The 24,247-nt window shown below is 37.8% G+C and overlaps 1 protein-coding gene across 4 annotated transcripts in view; it reads right to left on the bottom strand.

Annotated features, from left to right (window-relative positions):
• sptlc1 (serine palmitoyltransferase, long chain base subunit 1) overlaps positions 1–24,247 on the bottom strand; it is a 38,478-nt gene that overhangs the window by 7,114 nt on the left and 7,117 nt on the right. For all 4 annotated transcript variants that reach the window (XR_013932536.1, XR_013932537.1, XM_080419752.1 and 1 more), the window contains 10 exons: positions 23,981–24,074; positions 22,285–22,357; positions 20,139–20,271; positions 19,563–19,692; positions 17,812–17,901; positions 9,334–9,441; positions 7,486–7,581; positions 6,369–6,465; positions 1,806–1,860; positions 275–392 (listed from right to left, as the gene is read on the bottom strand). Coding sequence is in view for 2 of the 4 variants with exons in the window: in XM_080419752.1 (XP_080275878.1) it covers positions 275–392; positions 1,806–1,860; positions 6,369–6,465; positions 7,486–7,581; positions 9,334–9,441; positions 17,812–17,901; positions 19,563–19,692; positions 20,139–20,271; positions 22,285–22,357; positions 23,981–24,074 (994 nt within the window). In the remaining 2 variants the exon portion in view is untranslated. The remainder of the gene's footprint in view (positions 1–274; positions 393–1,805; positions 1,861–6,368; positions 6,466–7,485; positions 7,582–9,333; positions 9,442–17,811; positions 17,902–19,562; positions 19,693–20,138; positions 20,272–22,284; positions 22,358–23,980; positions 24,075–24,247) is intronic.

Genomic DNA, 24,247 nt, shown 5'->3' with positions numbered 1-24,247 from the left:
GCAGGTGCGTACATACATCAGGTGCAGGTGTGTACATAAATCAGATGCAAGTGTGTACATACATCAGGTGCAGGTGTGTACATACATCAGGTGCAGGTGTGTACATACATCAGGTGCAGGTGTGTACATACACCAGGTGCAGGTGTGTACATAAATCAGGTGCAGGTGTGTACATACATCAGATGCAAGTGTGTACATACATCAGATGCAGGTGTGTACATACACCAGATGCAAGTGTGTACATACATCAGGTGCAGGTGTGTACAGAACTTACATAAGTGACGATGCTGCAGAGCATCTTCAGATCAGCATCTCTGGAACCAGAGCTTCTCTCTAGTTGGAGGTGAAGAGCTGGAGCGAATGCCACTCCTACAACCATTAACCCTGGTATTCTGGAATATAATATAAACATACACAACCATTCATGTACAATATCTCTGCTGTCGGCAGAAACCAGCTATGTCCAAAATATTTACTTTTCAGTGTTTAATTTTTTTAGAACACAACACTGCCTCATCAAAGTTGGTGACTTTATACATTGTCAGATACTTGAATGTGTCTTTATATTATCATCACTTTACCCAAATACATTATATTATATTATTATTATTATTATATTAAATACATTATATTATCATTATTATTATATTAAATACATTATATTATTATTATTATTATTATTATATTAAATACATTATATTATATTATTATTATTATAAATAAATTATATATTATTATTATTATATTAAATACATTATATTATTATTATTACCATTAATATTATTATTATTATTATATTAAATACATTATATTATATTATTATTATATTAAATACCTCCTATCTCCACAAGGAGGAGTTAGGAGGTTTGACTGACAGTTTGAGGATCCAATGGAGTTAGGAGGTTTAGTCAGAAGTGCTTTTTAATACTTTTCATTGGTTCAATATTTGTAAAACCCACACACAGACGTAAAGGGTGTTCAATAGCACTGATTAAAAAAATAAAAAGTTGAAAATGGAGATAGCTGGAGACGTGGCTGCTATCGATGCCCGTTTATTTTCATATTTGTATTTTTAAATCTGTGAGGATGTGTTTAGTTAGTTAGAAATGCGGGTCGATTAGGCAGAATTTAGTTTGCAGCCCTACAGTTCAGATTCCACCAAGCACCAAGAACAAATAACCAACTGACACAAATGACAGGCAAAGCGATCGCCGCAAGTCGCCATAAACTACGGCCCGCCGTTATTGTTTTATATACGGTTAGGATCTTCTCAGTCAGATAACCCTACTCCTGTGTGTAACTGCTGCTGTAGAATGGGTGAAAGACTCTCTCCACCTTGCCCATGTTAGCTCAGGCGTCTAAAAACGTCGTCCACCACTTCCATAAAAAATATTTAGCGTTAGCGTCTGCCGTAGTTTTTACAGAGAGACCCAGTGTTGAAGAAAGGGGGCGTCGATTCCCTCAGGGAGGGGAGGGGAGCACTGCAAGGGGATACTTTATTGTAATGGAAACGGCAGATATTTTGATGCAGTGCGGTGCGGTGTGGTGTGGTGCTGCTAAAGCTGCAGTCAAAATCCAGCATAACAGACTGTCTGACATCACATACATCTATCTAACAGACTATCTAACATCACATACATCTATCTAACAGACTATCTAACATCACACACATCTATCTAACAGACTATCTAACATCACATACATCTATCTAACAGACTATCTAACATCACACACATCTATCTAACAGACTATCTAACATCACATACATCTATCTAACAGACTATCTAACATTAGGACCAACTCACCCTTGTAATGCCTGGTGGACATGTTGACACTTTCTCCTCAAGACAGAAAAAATATCTGAAAAACAAGACAAGTTGCATTATGGTCCCTGTGGTCTAAACCTTGATATCTAGATAGTTATGGTTACTGTGGTCTAAACCTTGATGTCTAGATAGTTAGGGTTACTGTGGTCTAAACCTTGATGTTCAGATAGTTAGGGTTACTGTGGTCTAAACATTGATGTTCAGATAGTTAGGGTTACTGTGGTCTAAACCTTGATGTCTAGATAGTTATGGTCCCTGTGGTCTAAACCTTGATGTCTAGATAGTTATGGTTACTGTGGTCTAAACCTTGATGTCTATATAGTTAGGGTTACTGTGGTCTAAACCTTGATGTCTAGATAGTTATGGTCCCTGTGGTCTAAACCTTGATGTCTAGATAGTTATGGTTACTGTGGTCTAAACCTTGATGTCTATATAGTTAGGGTTACTGTGGTCTAAACCTTGATGTCTAGATAGTTATGGTCCCTGTGGTCTAAACCTTGATGTCTAGATAGTTATGGTTACTGTGGTCTAAACCTTGATGTCTAGATAGTTATGGTTACTGTGGTCTAAACCTTGATGTCTAGATAGTTATGGTTACTGTGGTCTAAACCTTGATGTTCAGATAGTTATGGTTACTGTGGTCTAAACCTTGATGTTCAGATAGTTATGGTTACTGTGGTCTAAACCTTGATGTCTAGATAGTTAGGGTTACTGTGGTCTAAACCTTGATGTTCAGATAGTTATGGTTACTGTGGTCTAAACCTTGATGTTCAGATAGTTATGGATACTGTGGTCTAAACCTTTATGTTCAGATAGTTAGGGTTACTGTGGTCTAAACCTTGATGTTCAGATAGTTAGGGTTACTGTGGTCTAAACCTTGATGTTCAGATAGTTAGGGTTACTGTGGTCTAAACCTTGATGTTCAGATAGTTAGGGTTACTGTGGTCTAAACCTTGATGTTCAGATAGTTATGGTTACTGTGGTCTAAACCTTGATGTTCAGATAGTTATGGTTACTGTGGTCTAAACCTTGATGTTCAGATAGTTAGGGTTACTGTGGTCTAAACCTTGATGTTCAGATAGTTATGGTTACTGTGGTCTAAACCTTGATGTTCAGATAGTTAGGGTTACTGTGGTCTAAACCTTGATGTTCAGATAGTTAGGGTTACTGTGGTCTAAACCTTGATGTTCAGATAGTTATGGTTACTGTGGTCTAAACCTTGATGTCCAGATAGTTATGGATACTGTGGTCTAAACCTTGATGTTCAGATAGTTATGGTTACTGTGGTCTAAACCTTGATGTTCAGATAGTTATGGTTACTGTGGTCTAAACCTTGATGTTCAGATAGTTATGGTTACTGTGGTCTAAACCTTGATGTCTAGATAGTTATGGTTACTGTGGTCTAAACCTTGATGTTCAGATAGTTAGGGTTACTGTGGTCTAAACCTTGATGTTCAGATAGTTAGGGTTACTGTGGTCTAAACCTTGATGTTCAGATAGTTAGGGTTACTGTGGTCTAAACCTTGATGTTCAGATAGTTATGGTTACTGTGGTCTAAACCTTGATGTTCAGATAGTTAGGGTTACTGTGGTCTAAACCTTGATGTTCAGATAGTTATGGTTACTGTGGTCTAAACCTTGATGTTCAGATAGTTATGGTTACTGTGGTCTAAACCTTGATGTTCAGATAGTTATGGTTACTGTGGTCTAACCTTGATGTTCAGATAGTTAGGGCTACTGTGGTCTAAACCTTGATGTTCAGATAGTTATGGTTACTGTGGTCTAAACCTTGATGTTCAGATAGTTAGGGTTACTGTGGTCTAAACCTTGATGTTCATATAGTTAGGGTTACTGTGGTCTAACCTTGATGTTCAGATAGTTAGGGTTACTGTGGTCTAAACCTTGATGTTCAGATAGTTATGGTTACTGTGGTCTAAACCTTGATGTTCATATAGTTAGGGTTACTGTGGTCTAAACCTTGATGTTCAGATAGTTAGGGTTACTGTGCAGTAGACCCATATTGACCAATGTTGACCCACATCTTACATCTAACATCCATTGTGATGAAGGACTCCTGTCTATTTAGCTATGTGGGTCACAGTGACCTTATTGATAATTGTGTTCAGCCTAGAGAAGGACTGGCAGCTAATTGCAGTACAGGGCCAGGTGTGTTCAATTTAGTTTAGCCCAGGTGTGTTGATTAGTGGGGCTTTAGTTTGTTCGGGGACTGCCCTTTAAGTCCGACATCCTATTACTCCGACTACGTGGCTTCCGCGTGCGGTTAGGGTTAGGTATAGGGTTAGTAACCGTCGGAACAATGCGCCGTCGGAACAATGACACGGCACCAGTTTGTTCAGCTCAGTATGCTTGCAGCAGTCAAGAGTGAGGAGCTATTTAATGCTCGACATCATTTATTCCTTGTTTAGATAGTGTTTTGGACTGTACCTGCTCTACTTGGACTGTACCTTTAGTTCTAAAGAGTAAAGGGGGATACATACTCCAGTAGAACAGCCCATGTGAGATCATGCAAACTGACATGCTGGGCTGAATGAATGCAGCAACAACAACAACAATGCCAAACTGAGTTCAGTAGTTACACCATCTTATAGTCTGGACCCAGTCAAACCTCTGAATGATGTCATATCCAAATGAGCGTGAGCGCCTGTGAGCAGGCTGCCGTTTCATCTGCTCTGAGTGTTTTCTTGTTTGAGTGTCTTTTGAGAGCCTTTTCTTTTCCTATAAGGGGACTTTTTGTTTCCTTGGCTCTTTATATATCCTATGGATAAGAACATTGTATATCGCAGCGGCAGTAACCTCGTTTATTCGAGAGGTGATCTGCTCGCGTTTAGGAAAACGGGACACGCCGGCACCCGCCACCCGATCCCCGGGGAATTGAGGAGGAAATACCGGGGGTGTAGAGCCGGTGCCAAGGTGAAGACCGGGCTAACAAACAACAAGCGGCGGCAGTATAAGCCATCCATTCCCTCGGTGTTAACACATCCACCGCCAGAGGTTAATCTCATAATGTACTCACCAGTGCCAAGGTGTTTTTGTTGTTTTTTTGTTTTTTTCATGTCGCCATAGATCTTGTTAAAATCCTTAAGATTGAGCCGTGAACGGTCTGTTTACATCCGCGAGATCTCCCTGTATCTCCCAGTGAAGACCGCATGTCAAACGGACTTCCATGACTGTAGTTAGAGCGGATTACGTTAAACAGTGAAATGCGAGGAGAAAAAACTACAGGAAGAGAATTGAGTTTCAGTTTCGTCTGTAGAATGGGAGCGGGCGTGATCGTCGAAACCGGATCCCAAATAATTCTATTTCCTGTCATCAAACCGGAAACGGAAGTGGATCAAAAAAATTCCGAAAGTGCACCCGGACCGCGCATGCGCGAAAAGACCGCAGCCCGTAGGACTACGGGCTCGGCGCTTAACCGTTGGATTTAACGGCCCGTAGAACTACGGGCCCGGCGGTAAAGGTGTTAATGGGAAATGTGAATGTGCTGACCAGTATGAAAATGGATGAATTACGAGGGCTGGTCAAGACGCAGAGGATATACCGTGAAAGCAGCCTGATCATACTGACGGAAACATGGCTAACTAGCCGCAAACCAGACACCGCTGCGGAGCTACAGGGATTCAGTCTCGTGAGGGCGGACAGAGACACCAAAGTGTGTCAGAAGACGAAAGGTGGGGGTCTTATACTGTACGTTAATAACAGATGGTGTAACCCGGGCCATGTGACTGTGAAGGAGATCATCTGCTCCAGCGATATAGAGCTGTTAGCTGTTAGCCTAAGACCCTACTATATTCCTAGGGAAATATCACACGTTATTGCCGTCTGTGTTTACATCCACCCGAGGGCTGACGCAGGGGCAGCGTGTGAGACGCTACACTCAACTGTTGCTAGGCTACAGACACAGCACCCAGATTCCTTTATCGTCATATCGGGAGACTTTAATCACGTGACCCTGGACTCAACACTTACTGCCTTCCATCAGTTTGTGGATTGTCCAACCAGGAAAAACCGGATTATTGACCTGCTGTATGCTAATATCAAAGAGGCATACACGGCCACCCCCCTCGCCCAACTGGGTAAGTCCGACCACAACATGGTCTATCTACAGCCTCAGTACATTCCACTAGTTCAAAGGCAGCCCGTCAAAACACAGTCCTTCAGGAAGTGGACCCCAGAAGCGGAGGAGTCCCTCAGAGACTGCTTCGAGTCCACTGAATGGAGTGTACTGCAGGGTCCACATAGTGAGGACATTGAGGGCTTAACACACTGCCTGACGGGCTACATGAACTTTTGTCTGGATGTGGTTGTTCCAGTCAGGACAGTGCGCTGCTTCGCCAACAACAAGCCCTGGGTAACCAGTGAGGTGAAGGCTGTTCGGGATCGGGATCGGGATCTGAATGATGTCATATTGTAGTCTGGACCCAGCTGTTGGGCTGTCCTAGTGGAGTATGCATTGGGCTTCAGAGTTTAAGTGTTGTTACCTCTTCTATGATGTCAAGGGTCAAGAGTCAAGGGTTAAGGTTACCTGGGTCCTCCTCCATGATGTTCAGAGCCTCGATGGCAGCAGCAGCCAGCATGGGAGGCAGAGAGGCAGAGAAACAGTAGCCCTGTCCTGATAACCGCTGGAAAACAACAACATACAGTATAAATGTAGAATATTTAACCACATGAATTCACTTCATCATGTGTCTACTAGACCGTCTGAATTCACTTCATCATGTGTCTTCTAGACCGTCTGAATTCACTTCATCATGTGTCTTCTAGACCGTCTGAATTCACATCATCATGTGTCTACTTGACCGTCTGAATTCACATCATCATGTGTCTACTAGACCGTCTGAATTCACATCATCATGTGTCTACTAGACCGTCTGAATTCACATCATCATGTGTCTACTAGACCGTCTGAATTCACTTCATCATGTGTCTACTAGACCGTCTGAATTCACATCATCATGTGTCTACTAGACCGTCTGAATTCACATCATCATGTGTCTACTAGACCGTCTGAATTCACATCATCATGTGTCTACTAGACCGTCTGAATTCACTTCATCATGTGTCTACTAGACCGTCTGAATTCACTTCATCATGTGTCTACTAGACCGTCTGAATTCACATCATCATGTGTCTTCTAGACCGTCTGAATTCACATCATCATGTGTCTACTAGACCGTCTGAATTCACTTCATCATGTGTCTACTAGACCGTCTGAATTCACATCATCATGTGTCTACTAGACCGTCTGAATTCACATCATCATGTGTCTACTAGACCGTCTGAATTCACTTCATCATGTGTCTACTAGACCGTCTGAATTCACATCATCATGTGTCTACTAGACCGTCTGAATTCACATCATCATGTGTCTACTAGACCGTCTGAATTCACATCATCATGTGTCTACTAGACCGTCTGAATTCACATCATCATGTGTCTACTAGACCGTCTGAATTCACATCATCCTACTGGGAGTAATAGTAATAATACCTGGTGGATGATAAAGGTCTTCAGTAATAATAGTGCAGTAGTAGTAATAATAGTAGTAGTAGTGTAGTAGTAGTAGTAATAATAATAATAGTAATAGTATAGCAGTAATAATAGTAATAATAGTAATAATAGTAATAATAGTAATATAATACCTGGTGGTCGATAACAAATGATCGTCCGCAGCAGAAACCACCGATGGATGCCACAGCGTTCTCCATGTTGGCGCTGATGAGGTCGATGTCATCAATCTGTGAACAACGACAACAACATAGGAGCCTACTGGGAAAAAGTAAAACAAACTAACTAACTATCTAACTATCTAACTATCTAACTATCTAACTAACTACTGGGGCAAAAAGTAGATGAGAAACTAATTAAATTCAAGGCATAGAAAAAAAGAAAAAACTATACATAAAAAGGTATGATGTTTATGTGCAGGTGTGGCAGAGTAGCTCCGCCTGAAGCCCAAACGCCTAATGTCTCTCCTGTTAGCAAAGTAGCTCCGCCTGAAGCCCAAAAGCCTAATGTCTCTCCTGGACAATTCCCTCTTGGCAAAACGGTAGATGTTTGGTTTCCTGTGTTCAAATCGCATATTTACATAATCATTTATTCTACCACGTTTCTACCGCGTCACTCTACCACGTCACTCTACCACGTCACTCTACCACGTCACTCTACCACATCACTCTACCACGTCACTCTACCACATCACTCTACCATATCACTCTACCACGTCACTCTACCACATCACTCTACCACATCACTCTACCACATCACTCTACCACATCACTCTACCACATCACTCTACCACTCTACCACGTCACTCTACCACGTCACTCTACCACGTCACTCTACCACATCACTCTACCACATCACTCTACCACATCACTCTACCACATCACTCAACCACATCACTCTACCACTCTACCACGTCACTCTACCACGTCACTCTACCACGTCACTCTACCACGTCACTCTACCACATCACTCTACCACATCACTCTACCACATCACTCTACCACATCACTCTACCACATCACTCTACCACATCACTCTACCACATCACTCTACCACATCACTCTACCACATCACTCTACCACATCACTCTACCACATCACTCTACCACATCACTCTACCACATCACTCAACCACATCACTCAACCACATCACTCTACCACTCTACCACGTCACTCTACCACGTCACTCTACCACGTCACTCTACCACGTCACTCTACCACGTCACTCTACCACGTCACTCTACCACGTCACTCTACCACGTCACTCTACCACGTCACTCTACCACATCACTCTACCACATCACTCTACCACATCACTCTACCACATCACTCTACCACATCACTCAACCACATCACTCTACCACATCACTCTACCACATCACTCTACCACATCACTCTACCACATCACTCTACCACATCACTCTACCACATCACTCTACCACATCACTCAACCACATCACTCAACCACATCACTCTACCACATCACTCTACCACATCACTCTACCACATCACTCTACCACATCACTCTACCACATCACTCAACCACATCACTCTACCACTCTACCACGTCACTCTACCACGTCACTCTACCACGTCACTCTACCACGTCACTCTACCACGTCACTCTACCACGTCACTCTACCACATCACTCTACCACGTCACTCTACCACATCACTCTACCACGTCACTCTACCACGTCACTCTACCACATCACTCTACCACGTCACTCTACCACATCACTCTACCACGTCACTCTACCACGTCACTCTACCATATCACTCTACCACGTCACTCTACCACGTCACTCTACCACATCACTCTACCACGTCACTCTACCACATCACTCTACCACGTCACTCTACCATATCACTCTACCACGTCACTCTACCACATCACTCTACCACATCACTCTACCACGTCACTCTACCATGTCACTCTACCACATCACTCTACCATATCATACATAAAGTCATTGTACTCACATCCACTCCAAAGTGCTCGGTCACTCCTCTACCATTCTCTCCCAGGACTCCAAAGGACATGCTCTCCTCCAGGAAGATACGCACTTTATACTGATACTTCAGCTTCACCTGTAAACATATAGAATATATATACTTAATACTGATACTTCAGCTTCACCTGTAAACATATAGAATATATATACTTAATACTGATACTTCAGCTTCACCTGTAAACATATAGAATATATATACTTAATACTGATACTTCAGCTTCACCTGTAAACATATAGAATATATATACTTTATACTGATACTTCAGCTTCACCTGTAAACATATAGAATATATATACTTAATACTGATACTTCAGCTTCACCTGTAAACATATAGAATATATATACTTAATACTGATACTTCAGCTTCACCTGTAAACATATAGAATATATATACTTAATACTGATACTTCAGCTTCACCTGTAAACATATAGAATATATATACTTAATACTGATACTTCAGCTTCACCTGTAAACATATAGAATATATATACTTAATACTGATACTTCAGCTTCACCTGTAAACATATAGAATATATATACTTAATACTGATACTTCAGCTTCACCTGTAAACATATAGAATATATATACTTTATACTGATACTTCAGCTTCACCTGTAAACATATAGAATATATATACTTTATACTGATACTTCAGCTTCACCTGTAAACATATAGAATATATATACTTAATACTGATACTTCAGCTTCACCTGTAAACATATAGAATATATATACTTAATACTGATACTTCAGCTTCACCTGTAAACATATAGAATATATATACTTAATACTGATACTTCAGCTTCACCTGTAAACATATAGAATATATATACTTAATACTGATACTTCAGCTTCACCTGTAAACATATAGAACAGGGGTCTTCAGCCTTTTCAGGCCAGGGACCCCCAAACTGATGGGGAGATGGAGCAGGGACCCCCTACCTCGTAGGGTAGAGGGGGCTACCACGTATATTTATGTATACAATTGTGTTTTATATTGCCTGCTCCTATACACACCTGCCCCAGTAGGTGTGCAAAATAAAAATTCTCTACAAAATATGTATAAACATACCATGTTATTGTGCCTCCATTTATCTGTTTGCTATGGATTCATGTTATGTTTAAAGACAATTTGACATTTTGATGGGGAAAAAGAAAAAAAAACTTTTTTTTCTTCAAGCAAAAATATTGTTTAACACATTGAATGCCAAAAACGGTCCGGACCGTTTTTGAGGATCCAAACGAGAAGTGCCGAAAACGGTCCGGACCGTTTTTGACCCAATTCTATTTTTATACATGTGGGCCACGTGGGGCGCTAAAACGAAACTTTGACATCACCCAAGGAGTTTCTGAGAAGAAGAGGCTGGATCTGGCTCCATGTCAAAAATCCTTCCGGTCGGCGTTTTCAATGTTATCTCCTTGACTAAAAGCTTAATATCTCCATTTCTTTTTAACGTGGTGGAAACGAGCCGTTTTCGATCGGCGATCACGCTGCAATGGAGGATCGCGTTAGAAATATTATTGTTCCAGGCGTTAGTCGGGACCCTCCGCCGTCTCGCACACACGCTTTGTTTACATGCACTTCCGCGTCGGGGCTGCTACAGCACGAAACGTATAACGCAAGTGGATGGAAGAAATGCAGGCACTCAACGTATAATATTTTAATAAACCTCTGGCACCCAATGTGTTAATCAAACAACAATTTTGCGGACCCCCGCAAAAAAAAAGCGTTTTCAATTTTTTTTTCCCCTTCACAGCACCAGGAGATATCATTTTTCGAAGATTTAGACTCCAATCCACTTCCTGGTTAACTTATGACTTCAAAAGCCTGTATCTCGGCTCCTGTGTACATTTTTTTATATTATGTATTTTTGACTATTTTTGATTATTTTCAACTGGCTGCAACTATGAAACGGATTACCTAATGTTTTTCCCCCGATTGTACGAGACCCCTGTGTGTGTAATGAGGGGATCACCGTGAGGACGGTGATCACTGAAAATATTTTGTGACTACTTGAAAAAGGTTCAAAAATGGAAAAAAATTCAGGCACTGTGAGTACCCTGTTTTAAAAAAACCTTGGCACTCAATGTGTTAAAAGGGTGGCCTTTGTTCCTCAATGTAGTGCGAATGTGTGTGCAAGGTTTCACCGCAATCGGGCGCTGCGTTCATGATTTGCGGCATTTTGTTGAAAACGGGCCACTCCTGCAAACTTTAGATGTCAATCTTAGCCAATCAAGATGGAATATGAAAAATCAAACAGATCCGTCTGTCTTTATCACATGACTATAGAGATCATGTGTACCGATATGTGTGACATTTTGATAAAATCTGAATGCTTAATATACAAAAAAATGTTTTACATAAGTCGGCCTATAAGGTGGCGCTATAAAAGGCAGATGTGAAAAATGCAGGGCAAAGGTTTTTCCTTGGCCTCTAGAGAGCGCACATACAAAGTTTTACACATATCGGTGCAGTTATAGGTAAAAACACGAATCGGCCTGTTATAGCACCACCATGAGGCTGATTTGCAAAAAAAAAAGGCATTTCTTCCTCGGCCTAGTGGGAATGTAAGTGCAAAATTTCACGTAAATTGCATGCTGTGTTCATGATTTGAGTTATTTTGTTCAAAACGGAGCACTCCTGCAAACTTTGGAAACCAATTTATCCAATCACGATGGAATATGAAAAATCCTGCCTTTCGGCCTGGCGGAGACAACTAGATTTTCAGTCCTATGTTGCGCTGATAAGACAATGGTCACCAAAGTATGGCCATTTAAAGTGTTAAACACTGCTATAACACTGAAGTATGGCCATTTAAAGTGTTAAACACTGCTATAACACTGAAGTATGGCCATTTAAAGTGTTAAACACTGCTATAACACTGAAGTATGGCCATTTAAAGTGTTAAACACTGCTATAACACTGAAGTATGGCCATTTGAAGTGTTAAACACTGCTATAACACTGAAATATGGTCATTTGAAGTGTTAAACACCGCTATAATACTGAAGTATGGTAATTTGAAGTGTTAAACACTGCTATAACACTGAAGTATGGCCATTTGAAGTGTTGAACACTGCTATAACACACTGCTGCCGAGCAGCGATGCACTTGCAGCACCCAGGTCCACTGTCGGGAGGTAGGGGCAAATAAATGATCAGAGTAGGGGACACATTGCAATTTCACCCACTTCTGGTGGTCGGATAGACTTCCAGTCTTTGCCGCTAGATTCCTTGTACCCAAAAATTGGGTGGTAGGCAGAGTTTCGGGTGTCCTGGTAAAACCGCAAGTGAACAGATAAACTTCCGTGTTGCACCATTGAACTCTGGGTGAAGTTTCAAGGCAATCCGACAAACCGGAGGTTAGTCGGATTGTAGGAAGGAACAACCGGAAGTAGTCATTTTTTTAATTAAATTGGACATCTGTGGGAGCACCCACCAAGTTCGGAGTCTGTAGCATGCTGGGAACTGGAGTTATTTATTTATTTATTTAACAGGGACAATGCACATTGATCAACATGTCAGTTATTCACGTCCATGTAAATGAGCCAGAGTTAGCCAGAGTTGGCTAATTTTCATCTGTAGTCCCTGAGCAGGCTATTAAAAAAGGCTATGGCTGTTAAAACCCCAGACAATAGGAACACAGTGGGGGCTATCGTGCGCCTGTGGCACCCAGGGGCCCCGTGATCAGTCTATTCTGATGTCAGACCCCTGACCAGTGTTGGTGCGAATCGGAGCAACGATGCACCTCGCAGGTCTGCATGCTACGTTTGCTAATTAACAGCAGAAAGAGAATGGTTGTAAAGTGTAAGTCAATCCATATTGACAGAGTTGTCGATATGAAGTTATTTATTCAGTGTTCGAACCAGATGTGTCAGAGGACAGTGTCATTTATTTAATGTTCTTACCAGATGTGGCAGAGGACAGTGTTATTTATTTAATGTTCTTACCAGATGTGGCAGAGGACAGTGTTATTTATTTAATGTTCTTACCAGATGTGTCAGAGGACAGTGTCATTTATTTAATGTTCTTACCAGATGTGTCAGAGGACAGTGTTATTTATTTAATGTTCTTACCAGATGTGTCAGAGGACAGTGTCATTTATTTAATGTTCTTACCAGATGTGTCAGAGGACAGTGTCATTTATTTAATGTTCTTACCAGATGTGTCAGAGGACAGTGTCATTTATTTAATGTTCTTACCAGATGTGTCAGAGGACAGTGTTATTTATTTAATGTTCTTACCAGATGTGTCAGAGGACAGTGTTATTTATTTAATGTTCTTACCAGATGTGTCAGAGGACAGTGTTATTTATTTAATGTTCTTACCAGATGTGTCAGAGGACAGTGTTATTTATTTAATGTTCTTACCAGATGTGTCAGAGGACAGTGTTATTTATTTAATGTTCTTACCAGATGTGTCAGAGGACAGTGTTATTTATTCAGTGTTCTAACCAGATGTGTCAGAGGACAGTGTTATTTATTTAATGTTCTTACCAGATGTGTCAGAGGACAGTGTTATTTATTTAATGTTCTTACCAGATGTGTCAGAGGACAGTGTTATTTATTTAATGTTCTTACCAGATGTGTCAGAGGACAGTGTCATTTATTTAATGTTCTTACCAGATGTGTCAGAGGACAGTGTTATTTATTTAATGTTCTTACCAGATGTGTCAGAGGACAGTGTTATTTATTTAATGTTCTTACCAGATGTGTCAGAGGACAGTGTTATTTATTTAATGTTCTTACCAGATGTGTCAGAGGACAGTGTTATTTATTTAATGTTCTTACCAGATGTGTCAGAGGACAGTGTTATTTATTCAGTGTTCTAACCAGATGTGTCAGAGGACAGTGTTATTTATTTAATGTTCTTACCAGATGTGTCAGAGGACAGTGTTATTTATTTAATGTTCTTACCAGATGTGTCAGAGGACAGTGTTATTTATTTAATGTTCTTACCAGATGTGTCAGAGGACAGTGTTATTTATTTAATGTTCTTACCAGATGTGTCAGAGGACAGTGTTATTTATTTAATGTTCTTACCAGATGTGTCAGAGGACAGTGTTATTTATTTAATGTTCTTACCAGATGTGTCAGAGGACAGTGTTATTTATTTAATGTTCTAACCAGATGTGTCAGAGGACAGTGTTATTTATTTAATGTTCTTACCGGATGTGTCAGAGGACAGTGTCATTTATTTAATGTTCTAACCAGATGTGTCAGAGGACAGTGTTATTTATGTAATGTTCTAACCAGATGTGTCAGAGGACAGTGTCATTTATTCAGTGTTCTAACCAGATGTGTCAGAGGACAGTGTTATTTATGTAATGTTCTAACCAGATGTGTCAGAGGACAGTGTCATTTATTTAATGTTCTAACCAGATGTGTCAGAGGACAGTGTTATTTATTTAATGTTCTTACCAGATGTGTCAGAGGACAGTGTCATTTATTTAATGTTCTAACCAGATGTGTCAGAGGACAGTGTCATTTATTCAGTGTTCTAACCAGATGTGTCAGAGGACAGTGTTATTTATTTAATGTTCTTACCAGATGTGTCAGAGGACAGTGTTATTTATTTAATGTTCTTACCAGATGTGTCAGAGGACAGTGTTATTTATTTAATGTTCTTACCAGATGTGGCAGAGGACAGTGTTATTTATTTAATGTTCTTACCAGATGTGTCAGAGGACAGTGTTATTTATTTAATGTTCTTACCAGATGTGTCAGAGGACAGTGTTATTTATTTAATGTTCTTACCAGATGTGTCAGAGGACAGTGTCATTTATTTAATGTTCTTACCAGATGTGTCAGAGGACAGTGTTATTTATTTAATGTTCTTACCAGATGTGTCAGAGGACAGTGTTATTTATTTAATGTTCTTACCAGATGTGTCAGAGGACAGTGTTATTTATTTAATGTTCTTACCAGATGTGTCAGAGGACAGTGTTATTTATTTAATGTTCTTACCAGATGTGGCAGAGGACAGTGTTATTTATTTAATGTTCTTACCAGATGTGTCAGAGGACAGTGTTATTTATTTAATGTTCTTACCAGATGTGTCAGAGGACAGTGTTATTTATTTAATGTTCTTACCAGATGTGTCAGAGGACAGTGTCATTTATTTAATGTTCTTACCAGATGTGTCAGAGGACAGTGTTATTTATTTAATGTTCTTACCAGATGTGTCAGAGGACAGTGTTATTTATTTAATGTTCTTACCAGATGTGTCAGAGGACAGTGTTATTTATTTAATGTTCTTACCAGATGTGTCAGAGGACAGTGTTATTTATTTAATGTTCTTACCAGATGTGGCAGAGGACAGTGTTATTTATTTAATGTTCTTACCAGATGTGTCAGAGGACAGTGTTATTTATTTAATGTTCTTACCAGATGTGTCAGAGGACAGTGTTATTTATTTAATGTTCTTACCAGATGTGTCAGAGGACAGTGTTATTTATTCAGTGTTCTAACCAGATGTGTCAGAGGACAGTGTTATTTATTTAATGTTCTTACCAGATGTGTCAGAGGACAGTGTTATTTATTTAATGTTCTTACCAGATGTGTCAGAGGACAGTGTTATTTATTTAATGTTCTTACCAGATGTGTCAGAGGACAGTGTCATTTATTTAATGTTCTTACCAGATGTGTCAGAGGACAGTGTTATTTATTTAATGTTCTTACCAGATGTGTCAGAGGACAGTGTTATTTATTTAATGTTCTTACCAGATGTGTCAGAGGACAGTGTTATTTATTTAATGTTCTTACCAGATGTGTCAGAGGACAGTGTTATTTATTTAATGTTCTTACCAGATGTGTCAGAGGACAGTGTTATTTATTCAGTGTTCTAACCAGATGTGTCAGAGGACAGTGTTATTTATTTAATGTTCTTACCAGATGTGTCAGAGGACAGTGTTATTTATTTAATGTTCTTACCAGATGTGTCAGAGGACAGTGTTATTTATTTAATGTTCTTACCAGATGTGTCAGAGGACAGTGTTATTTATTTAATGTTCTTACCAGATGTGTCAGAGGACAGTGTTATTTATTTAATGTTCTTACCAGATGTGTCAGAGGACAGTGTTATTTATTTAATGTTCTTACCAGATGTGTCAGAGGACAGTGTTATTTATTTAATGTTCTAACCAGATGTGTCAGAGGACAGTGTTATTTATTTAATGTTCTTACCGGATGTGTCAGAGGACAGTGTCATTTATTTAATGTTCTAACCAGATGTGTCAGAGGACAGTGTTATTTATGTAATGTTCTAACCAGATGTGTCAGAGGACAGTGTCATTTATTCAGTGTTCTAACCAGATGTGTCAGAGGACAGTGTTATTTATGTAATGTTCTAACCAGATGTGTCAGAGGACAGTGTCATTTATTTAATGTTCTAACCAGATGTGTCAGAGGACAGTGTTATTTATTTAATGTTCTTACCAGATGTGTCAGAGGACAGTGTCATTTATTTAATGTTCTAACCAGATGTGTCAGAGGACAGTGTCATTTATTCAGTGTTCTAACCAGATGTGTCAGAGGACAGTGTTATTTATTTAATGTTCTTACCAGATGTGTCAGAGGACAGTGTTATTTATTTAATGTTCTTACCAGATGTGTCAGAGGACAGTGTTATTTATTTAATGTTCTTACCAGATGTGGCAGAGGACAGTGTTATTTATTTAATGTTCTTACCAGATGTGTCAGAGGACAGTGTTATTTATTTAATGTTCTTACCAGATGTGTCAGAGGACAGTGTTATTTATTTAATGTTCTTACCAGATGTGTCAGAGGACAGTGTCATTTATTTAATGTTCTTACCAGATGTGTCAGAGGACAGTGTTATTTATTTAATGTTCTTACCAGATGTGTCAGAGGACAGTGTTATTTATTTAATGTTCTTACCAGATGTGTCAGAGGACAGTGTTATTTATTTAATGTTCTTACCAGATGTGTCAGAGGACAGTGTTATTTATTTAATGTTCTTACCAGATGTGGCAGAGGACAGTGTTATTTATTTAATGTTCTTACCAGATGTGTCAGAGGACAGTGTTATTTATTTAATGTTCTTACCAGATGTGTCAGAGGACAGTGTTATTTATTTAATGTTCTTACCAGATGTGTCAGAGGACAGTGTCATTTATTTAATGTTCTTACCAGATGTGTCAGAGGACAGTGTTATTTATTTAATGTTCTTACCAGATGTGTCAGAGGACAGTGTTATTTATTTAATGTTCTTACCAGATGTGTCAGAGGACAGTGTTATTTATTTAATGTTCTTACCAGATGTGTCAGAGGACAGTGTTATTTATTTAATGTTCTTACCAGATGTGGCAGAGGACAGTGTTATTTATTTAATGTTCTTACCAGATGTGTCAGAGGACAGTGTTATTTATTTAATGTTCTTACCAGATGTGTCAGAGGACAGTGTTATTTATTTAATGTTCTTACCAGATGTGGCAGAGGACAAACATCTGCAGTGTTCACGTACAATCCTTCCACCACAATGAACCTCCTGGTGACTCTGGCCTTACGAGGATTCTACAACACAAGACAATAAATATATATGTAAATACATATTGTATACATACATAAAATAATATATATATATACATAAAATAAAAGAATAAGTGTTGTTCTACTAAATGACATTCCTTATGTTTTAATAAGTGTTGTTCTACTAAATGACATTCCTTATGTTTTAATAAGTGTTGTTCTAGTTAATGACAAGCCTTATGTTTTAATACGTATTGTTCTACTAAATGACATGCCTTATGTTTTATTACGTGTTGTTCTACTAAATGACAAGCCTTTTGTTTTAATAAGTGTTGTTCTACTAAATGACAAGCCTTATGTTTTATTACGTGTTGTTCTACTAAATGACAAGCCTTTTGTTTAATAAGTGTTGTTCTACTAAATGACAAGCCTTATGTTTTAATAAGTGTTGTTCTACTAAATGACATGCCTTATGTTTTAATAAGTGTTGTTCTACTAAATGACAAGCCTTATGTTTTAATAAGTGTTGTTCTAGTTAATGACATGCCTTATGTTTTAATAAGTGTTGTTCTACTAAATGACATGCCTTATGTTTTAATAAGTGTTGTTCTACTAAATGACAAGCCTTATGTTTTAATATGTGTTGTTCTACTAAATGACATGCCTTATGTTTTAATAAGTGTTGTTCTACTAAATGACATGCCTTATGTTTTATTACGTGTTGTTCTACTAAATGACAAGCCTTTTGTTTTAATAAGTGTTGTTCTACTAAATGACATGCCTTATGTTTTATTACGTGTTGTTCTACTAAATGACAAGCCTTTTGTTTTAATAAGTGTTGTTCTACTAAATGACAAGCCTTATGTTTTATTACGTGTTGTTCTACTAAATGACAAGCCTTTTGTTTTAATAAGTGTTGTTCTACTAAATGACAAGCCTTATGTTTTATTACGTGTTGTTCTACTAAATGACAAGCCTTATGTTTTATTACGTGTTGTTCTACTAAATGACAAGCCTTTTGTTTTAATAAGTGTTGTTCTACTAAATGACATGCCTTATGTTTTATTACGTGTTGTTCTACTAAATCACAAGCCTTTTGTTTTAATAAGTGTTGTTCTACTAAATGACATGCCTTATGTTTTATTACGTGTTGTTCTACTAAATGACAAGCCTTATGTTTTATTACGTGTTGTTCTACTAAATGACAAGCCTTTTGTTTTAATAAGTGTTGTTCTACTAAATGACAAGCCTTATGTTTTATTAGGTGTTGTTCTACTAAATGACAAGCCTTATGTTTTATTACGTGTTGTTCTACTAAATGACAAGCCTTTTGTTTTAATAAGTGTTGTTCTACTAAATGACATGCCTTATGTTTTAATACATGTTGTTCTAGTAGATGACATGCCATATGTTTTGGATAAGTGTTGTTCTAGTATATTTGCAGATGATTCAACTGTTTCTTCTGGATTCATGATCAATAACCCTAATGTTAACTGACCTGAATAACCGGAATGGAATGTCATTTGATAGGTTGCCATGCTTAGTTTTTTTACTTGACGTTTATTGTCTTGAAAATTTAGTAAAGCTGTTTAATGTTTTTATTATGTTTTGTTATATGTGATATGGAGTTGGAGCCCAGGAAGAGTAACAGTTAATGGGAATCTGAATGAAAAATAAATAAAAACTGTGGTCCAATCAAAGCTCACTTTGTGATCTTCCACTTCCTGTTCCTTCAGCAGTCTCTCCAGGTCTTCCATGTCGTTGTGTTTGAAGTACTTGATGAAGCTGCGTGACGCTTGTAGTCCCTTCTGGATGGAGAAACATGCTGCCTCATCCCTATGATAAATATATATATGAATATGTATAGAAACATGCTGCCTCATCCCTATGATAAATATATATATGAATATGTATAGAAACATGCTGCCTCATCCCTATGATAAATATATATATGAATATGTATAGAAACATGCTGCCTCATCCCTATGAGAGAGATATATTGTATATGAATATTCTGGATGGATAAACTTGTCTCTGCATTGAAACGTCCAACATGCTTTATGCCTCATTTATTATTTATGCCCCATTTATAATTCCTTCATTTATTCATTGTTTAACAGCGTTGCTCACAACACATTTGAGCCTCTAGATCAGCTATTTTAGAAACATTTTGAAAGTAAAAGTGTTTTTACGAGCTTGTGACTAAATAACAACTACATTGGATCCATTGGAACACAGGTTATTATATTAATAATACATTGGATCCATGTAACAGTACGTACACAAAGATGATATCGCCCCTCTTGGAGTAAGCAGGTATTGCACTGGCGATGGTTGCAAAGCCATAAGAATAGATGATGGCCTCCTCTGCTCTCATGAACCTGGACAAGCGGCTCTCCAGCTCAAGGTGAACATCTGGAGAGAAAGACACAGACATACTGTTAATACGAACATCTGGAGACAAAGACACAGACATACTGTTAATATGAACATCTGGAGAGAAAGACACAGACATACTGTTAATATGAACATCTGGAGAGAAAGACACAAACATACTGTTAATATGAACATCTGGAGACAAAGACACAGACATACTGTTAATACGAACATCTGGAGAGAAAGACACAGACATACTGTTAATATGAACATCTGGAGAGAAAGACACAAACATACTGTTAATATGAACATCTGGAGAGAAAGACACAGACATACTGTTAACACATTGACTGCCAGAGTTTATTCATAATGTACTCACCCCTGTGCCAGCAATTTGCGTGTTTTTTAATTTTTTTGTTTTGTAATTTTTCATTCAAATACATTCTCTGATTGTGTTGTCAAGCACCTACGATTGTTCCACCAGTAGAGAGCAGCACATCCAAACATTGATCACCTCGCTCACCCCCTCCCAAACAGGCCCACGTCATATCCGGTCATTCAAAGGATGTGACGTTTTCGACAATTCCCGGCCCGCTGATCGGCCTGAAAACGACGTGATACACTACGACGATGGCTGTTAGTCACCCGGACCAAAGAAAATAGAAGTTGAGCTGTCCGTTTGTCTTTTCTACCGTGTGAAAAACCGTGTTTTTCCTTATTCTGGCCGAAAATCACCGGAGAAAAACAACGTGACCCGGAAATGATTTTTTTTTTTTACATCCGGCTCCGGGTGAGTGTGACGTAAGTGGAAAACGAAAGTGTTGATGAGAAATAAACACAGCCGTGCGATCACAGATTAAACAATGAAAATTCAAAAGAACGTGTAAACAGGCTCTTATGAATCCTGGCACTCAAGCGATGGATTTGAAAGAACGTGTAGACGGGATCTTGGCACTGTATGTGTTAATATGAACATCTGGAGAGAAAGACACAGACATACTGTTAATATGAACATCTGGAGAGAAAGACACAGACATACTGTTAATATGAACATCTGGAGAGAAAGACACAAACATACTGTTAATACGAACATCTGGAGACAAAGACACAGACATACTGTTAATACGAACATCTGGAGACAAAGACACAGACATACTGTTAATACGAACATCTGGAGACAAAGACACAGACATACTGTTAATATGAACATCTGGAGAGAAAGACACAGACATACTGTTAATATGAACATCTGGAGACAAAGACACAGACACACTTTGGCCAATTAGGATGGAATATGAAAAATCAGACAGATCTGTGTTGATCACATGACTATAGAGATACTGTGCACTGATTTGCGTGATTTGTGGACAGAATCTGTAGCAGTAATATCAAAAAATGTGTTTTGCAAAAATGCAGGGCAAAGGTTTTTGTCTCACAGTGCATGCAAAGTTTCATGCAGACCGGTGCTGTTATAGGTAAAAACGTAAAACGGCTTGTTATAGCGCCACCATGAGGCTGATTTGAAAATGTTCAAGTGGCATTTCTTCCTCGGCCTGTGCGCGCACAATTTCACGGAAATCACACGCTACGTTCATGATTTGAGGCATTTTGTTCAAGACAAACCAATCCTGCAAACTTTGGAAGCCAATCTTAGCCAATTAGGATGGAATATGGAAAATCTGACAGATCCGTGTTGATCACATGACTATAGAGATACTGTGACTGTGTACCGATTTGCGTGATATTTGGACAAAATCTGTAGGAGTGATATCCAAAAAAATGTGTTTTGCACAAATCGGCCTCCTGGTGGCGCTAGAACAGGCCAATATGAACAATTTGGGGCAGAAGTGCGGCTTTGGCATCCAGGGAGTGTGTGTGCAGTTTCGCAGCGGCCGGGCCAACGGTGCCGGAGATTAGCTGTTCACAGACAGACACACGGATGGACGGACGGACAGGGTGCAAAACATATTCTCTCATGCCTTTCGGCCTGGTGGAGACAACAATAATAATAATAATAATAATAATAATAATAATAATGAGTTTTTCATTTACCAAACGTTCCGTAGAATCCTCTAGGACCACAGGTTCCTACTCCATACTTCTGGAGAGACGCCAGAGCCTTTTGCTGGAAGAAGAGAAGAATGAGTTCAATAGACTCTCACATATAATAACATATAATAATACAAATATATAATAACATAACTCTGTTTGTTGGGCAGAAACCAGCTATGTCCAAAATATTAACTTTTCAGGAAATGAAAAAAAAAGAAAACACAATCCTGCCTCTTATCATCACTTTACCCAAATACATATTATAATTACTATTATATGAAATACATCATATTATTATTATTATTATTATATTATCATCACTTTACCCACATACATTATATTATATTACTATTATATTAAATACATCATATTATTATTATTATTATTATATTATCATCACTTTACCCACATACATTATATTATATTACTATTATATTAAATACATCATATTATTATTATCATTATTATATTATCATCACTTTACCCAAATACATTATATTATATTACTATTATATTAAATACATCATATTATTATTATTATTATTATATTATCATCACTTTACCCACATACATTATATTATATTACTATTATATTAAATACATCATATTATTATTATCATTATTATATTATCATCACTTTACCCAAATACATTATATTATATTACTATTATATTAAATACATCATATTATTATTATATTATCATCACTTTACCCAAATACATTATATTATATTATTATTATATTAAATACATCATATTATTATTATCATTATTATATTATCATCACTTTACCCAAATACATTATATTATATTACTATTATATTAAATACATCATATTATTATTATCATTATTATATTATCATCACTTTACCCAAATACATTATATTATATTATTATTATATTAAATACATCATATTATTATTATCATTATTATATTATCATCACTTTACCCAAATACATTATATTATATTATTATTATATTAAATACATCATATTATTATTATCATTATTATATTATCATCACTTTACCCAAATACATTATATTATATTACTATTATATTAAATACATCATATTATTATTATATTATCATCACTTTACCCAAATACATTATATTATATTATTATTATATTAAATACATCATATTATTATTATCATTATTATATTATCATCACTTTACCCAAATACATTATATTATATTACTATTATATGAAATACATCATATTATTATTATTATTATTATTATTATATTATCATCACTTTACCCAAAACTTATAATAACTTATTACTGAAAAAGGCTGTATCTCGGCTCCTGAGCACCTTTTTTTTTACTATGTATTTTTCAATGTTATGTTATTTTCAAAAGGCAGACAATTAAGGTCAACAAGGTCGCGATGACCTCGTTGACATTATGAAACCACACAGTGCAACCCTCAGTGATTAGCGCCCATCAGGGGATCGATTATACTGGAGATTAATATTCTGTGACTACTTGAAAAAGGTATAAGAAAATTAAAAAATTGCTCGCACAGTTCGCAATTATTTTTATTTCATTTTTCATATTTCATTGGCACTGAATGAGTTAACACTGATACTAAACAAACAAAAGAAATATGAATATGCACATAAAGTGAAACAATAATATGAATGTAATGAATATGAAATATGAATCATGTCCATGATGTAAAACACTACCAACCTTCACTCGCTCGTTGTCCAGGAGACCCAAGAAGTTAAACGATGCAAAGTTAACGCACTCCTTCCCATTGATGACGATTCTGTGACTGGGTGGTCTGTAAGACACAATAGTAATACCACCTTAAATGGGGGGGGGGGCTAGTATCGGTTTTGTTGTCATCTGTCCTGACTCACTCAGTCTGGGTTTCCATTACAAAACGTATCGCTAAGGTGAAGCTCATTTTTAGAAAGTAGGAAAAACTATACATGCACATTTATGCATGTTTAT

Source organism: Gymnoscopelus braueri (assembly GCF_963280865.1).
Source record: "Gymnoscopelus braueri genome assembly, chromosome: 22".
In the NCBI taxonomy this organism is placed as follows: domain Eukaryota; kingdom Metazoa; phylum Chordata; class Actinopteri; order Myctophiformes; family Myctophidae; genus Gymnoscopelus; species Gymnoscopelus braueri.
The sequence above is the reverse complement of the archived record's forward strand: the minus strand, read 5'-3'. Positions and strand labels throughout refer to the sequence as shown.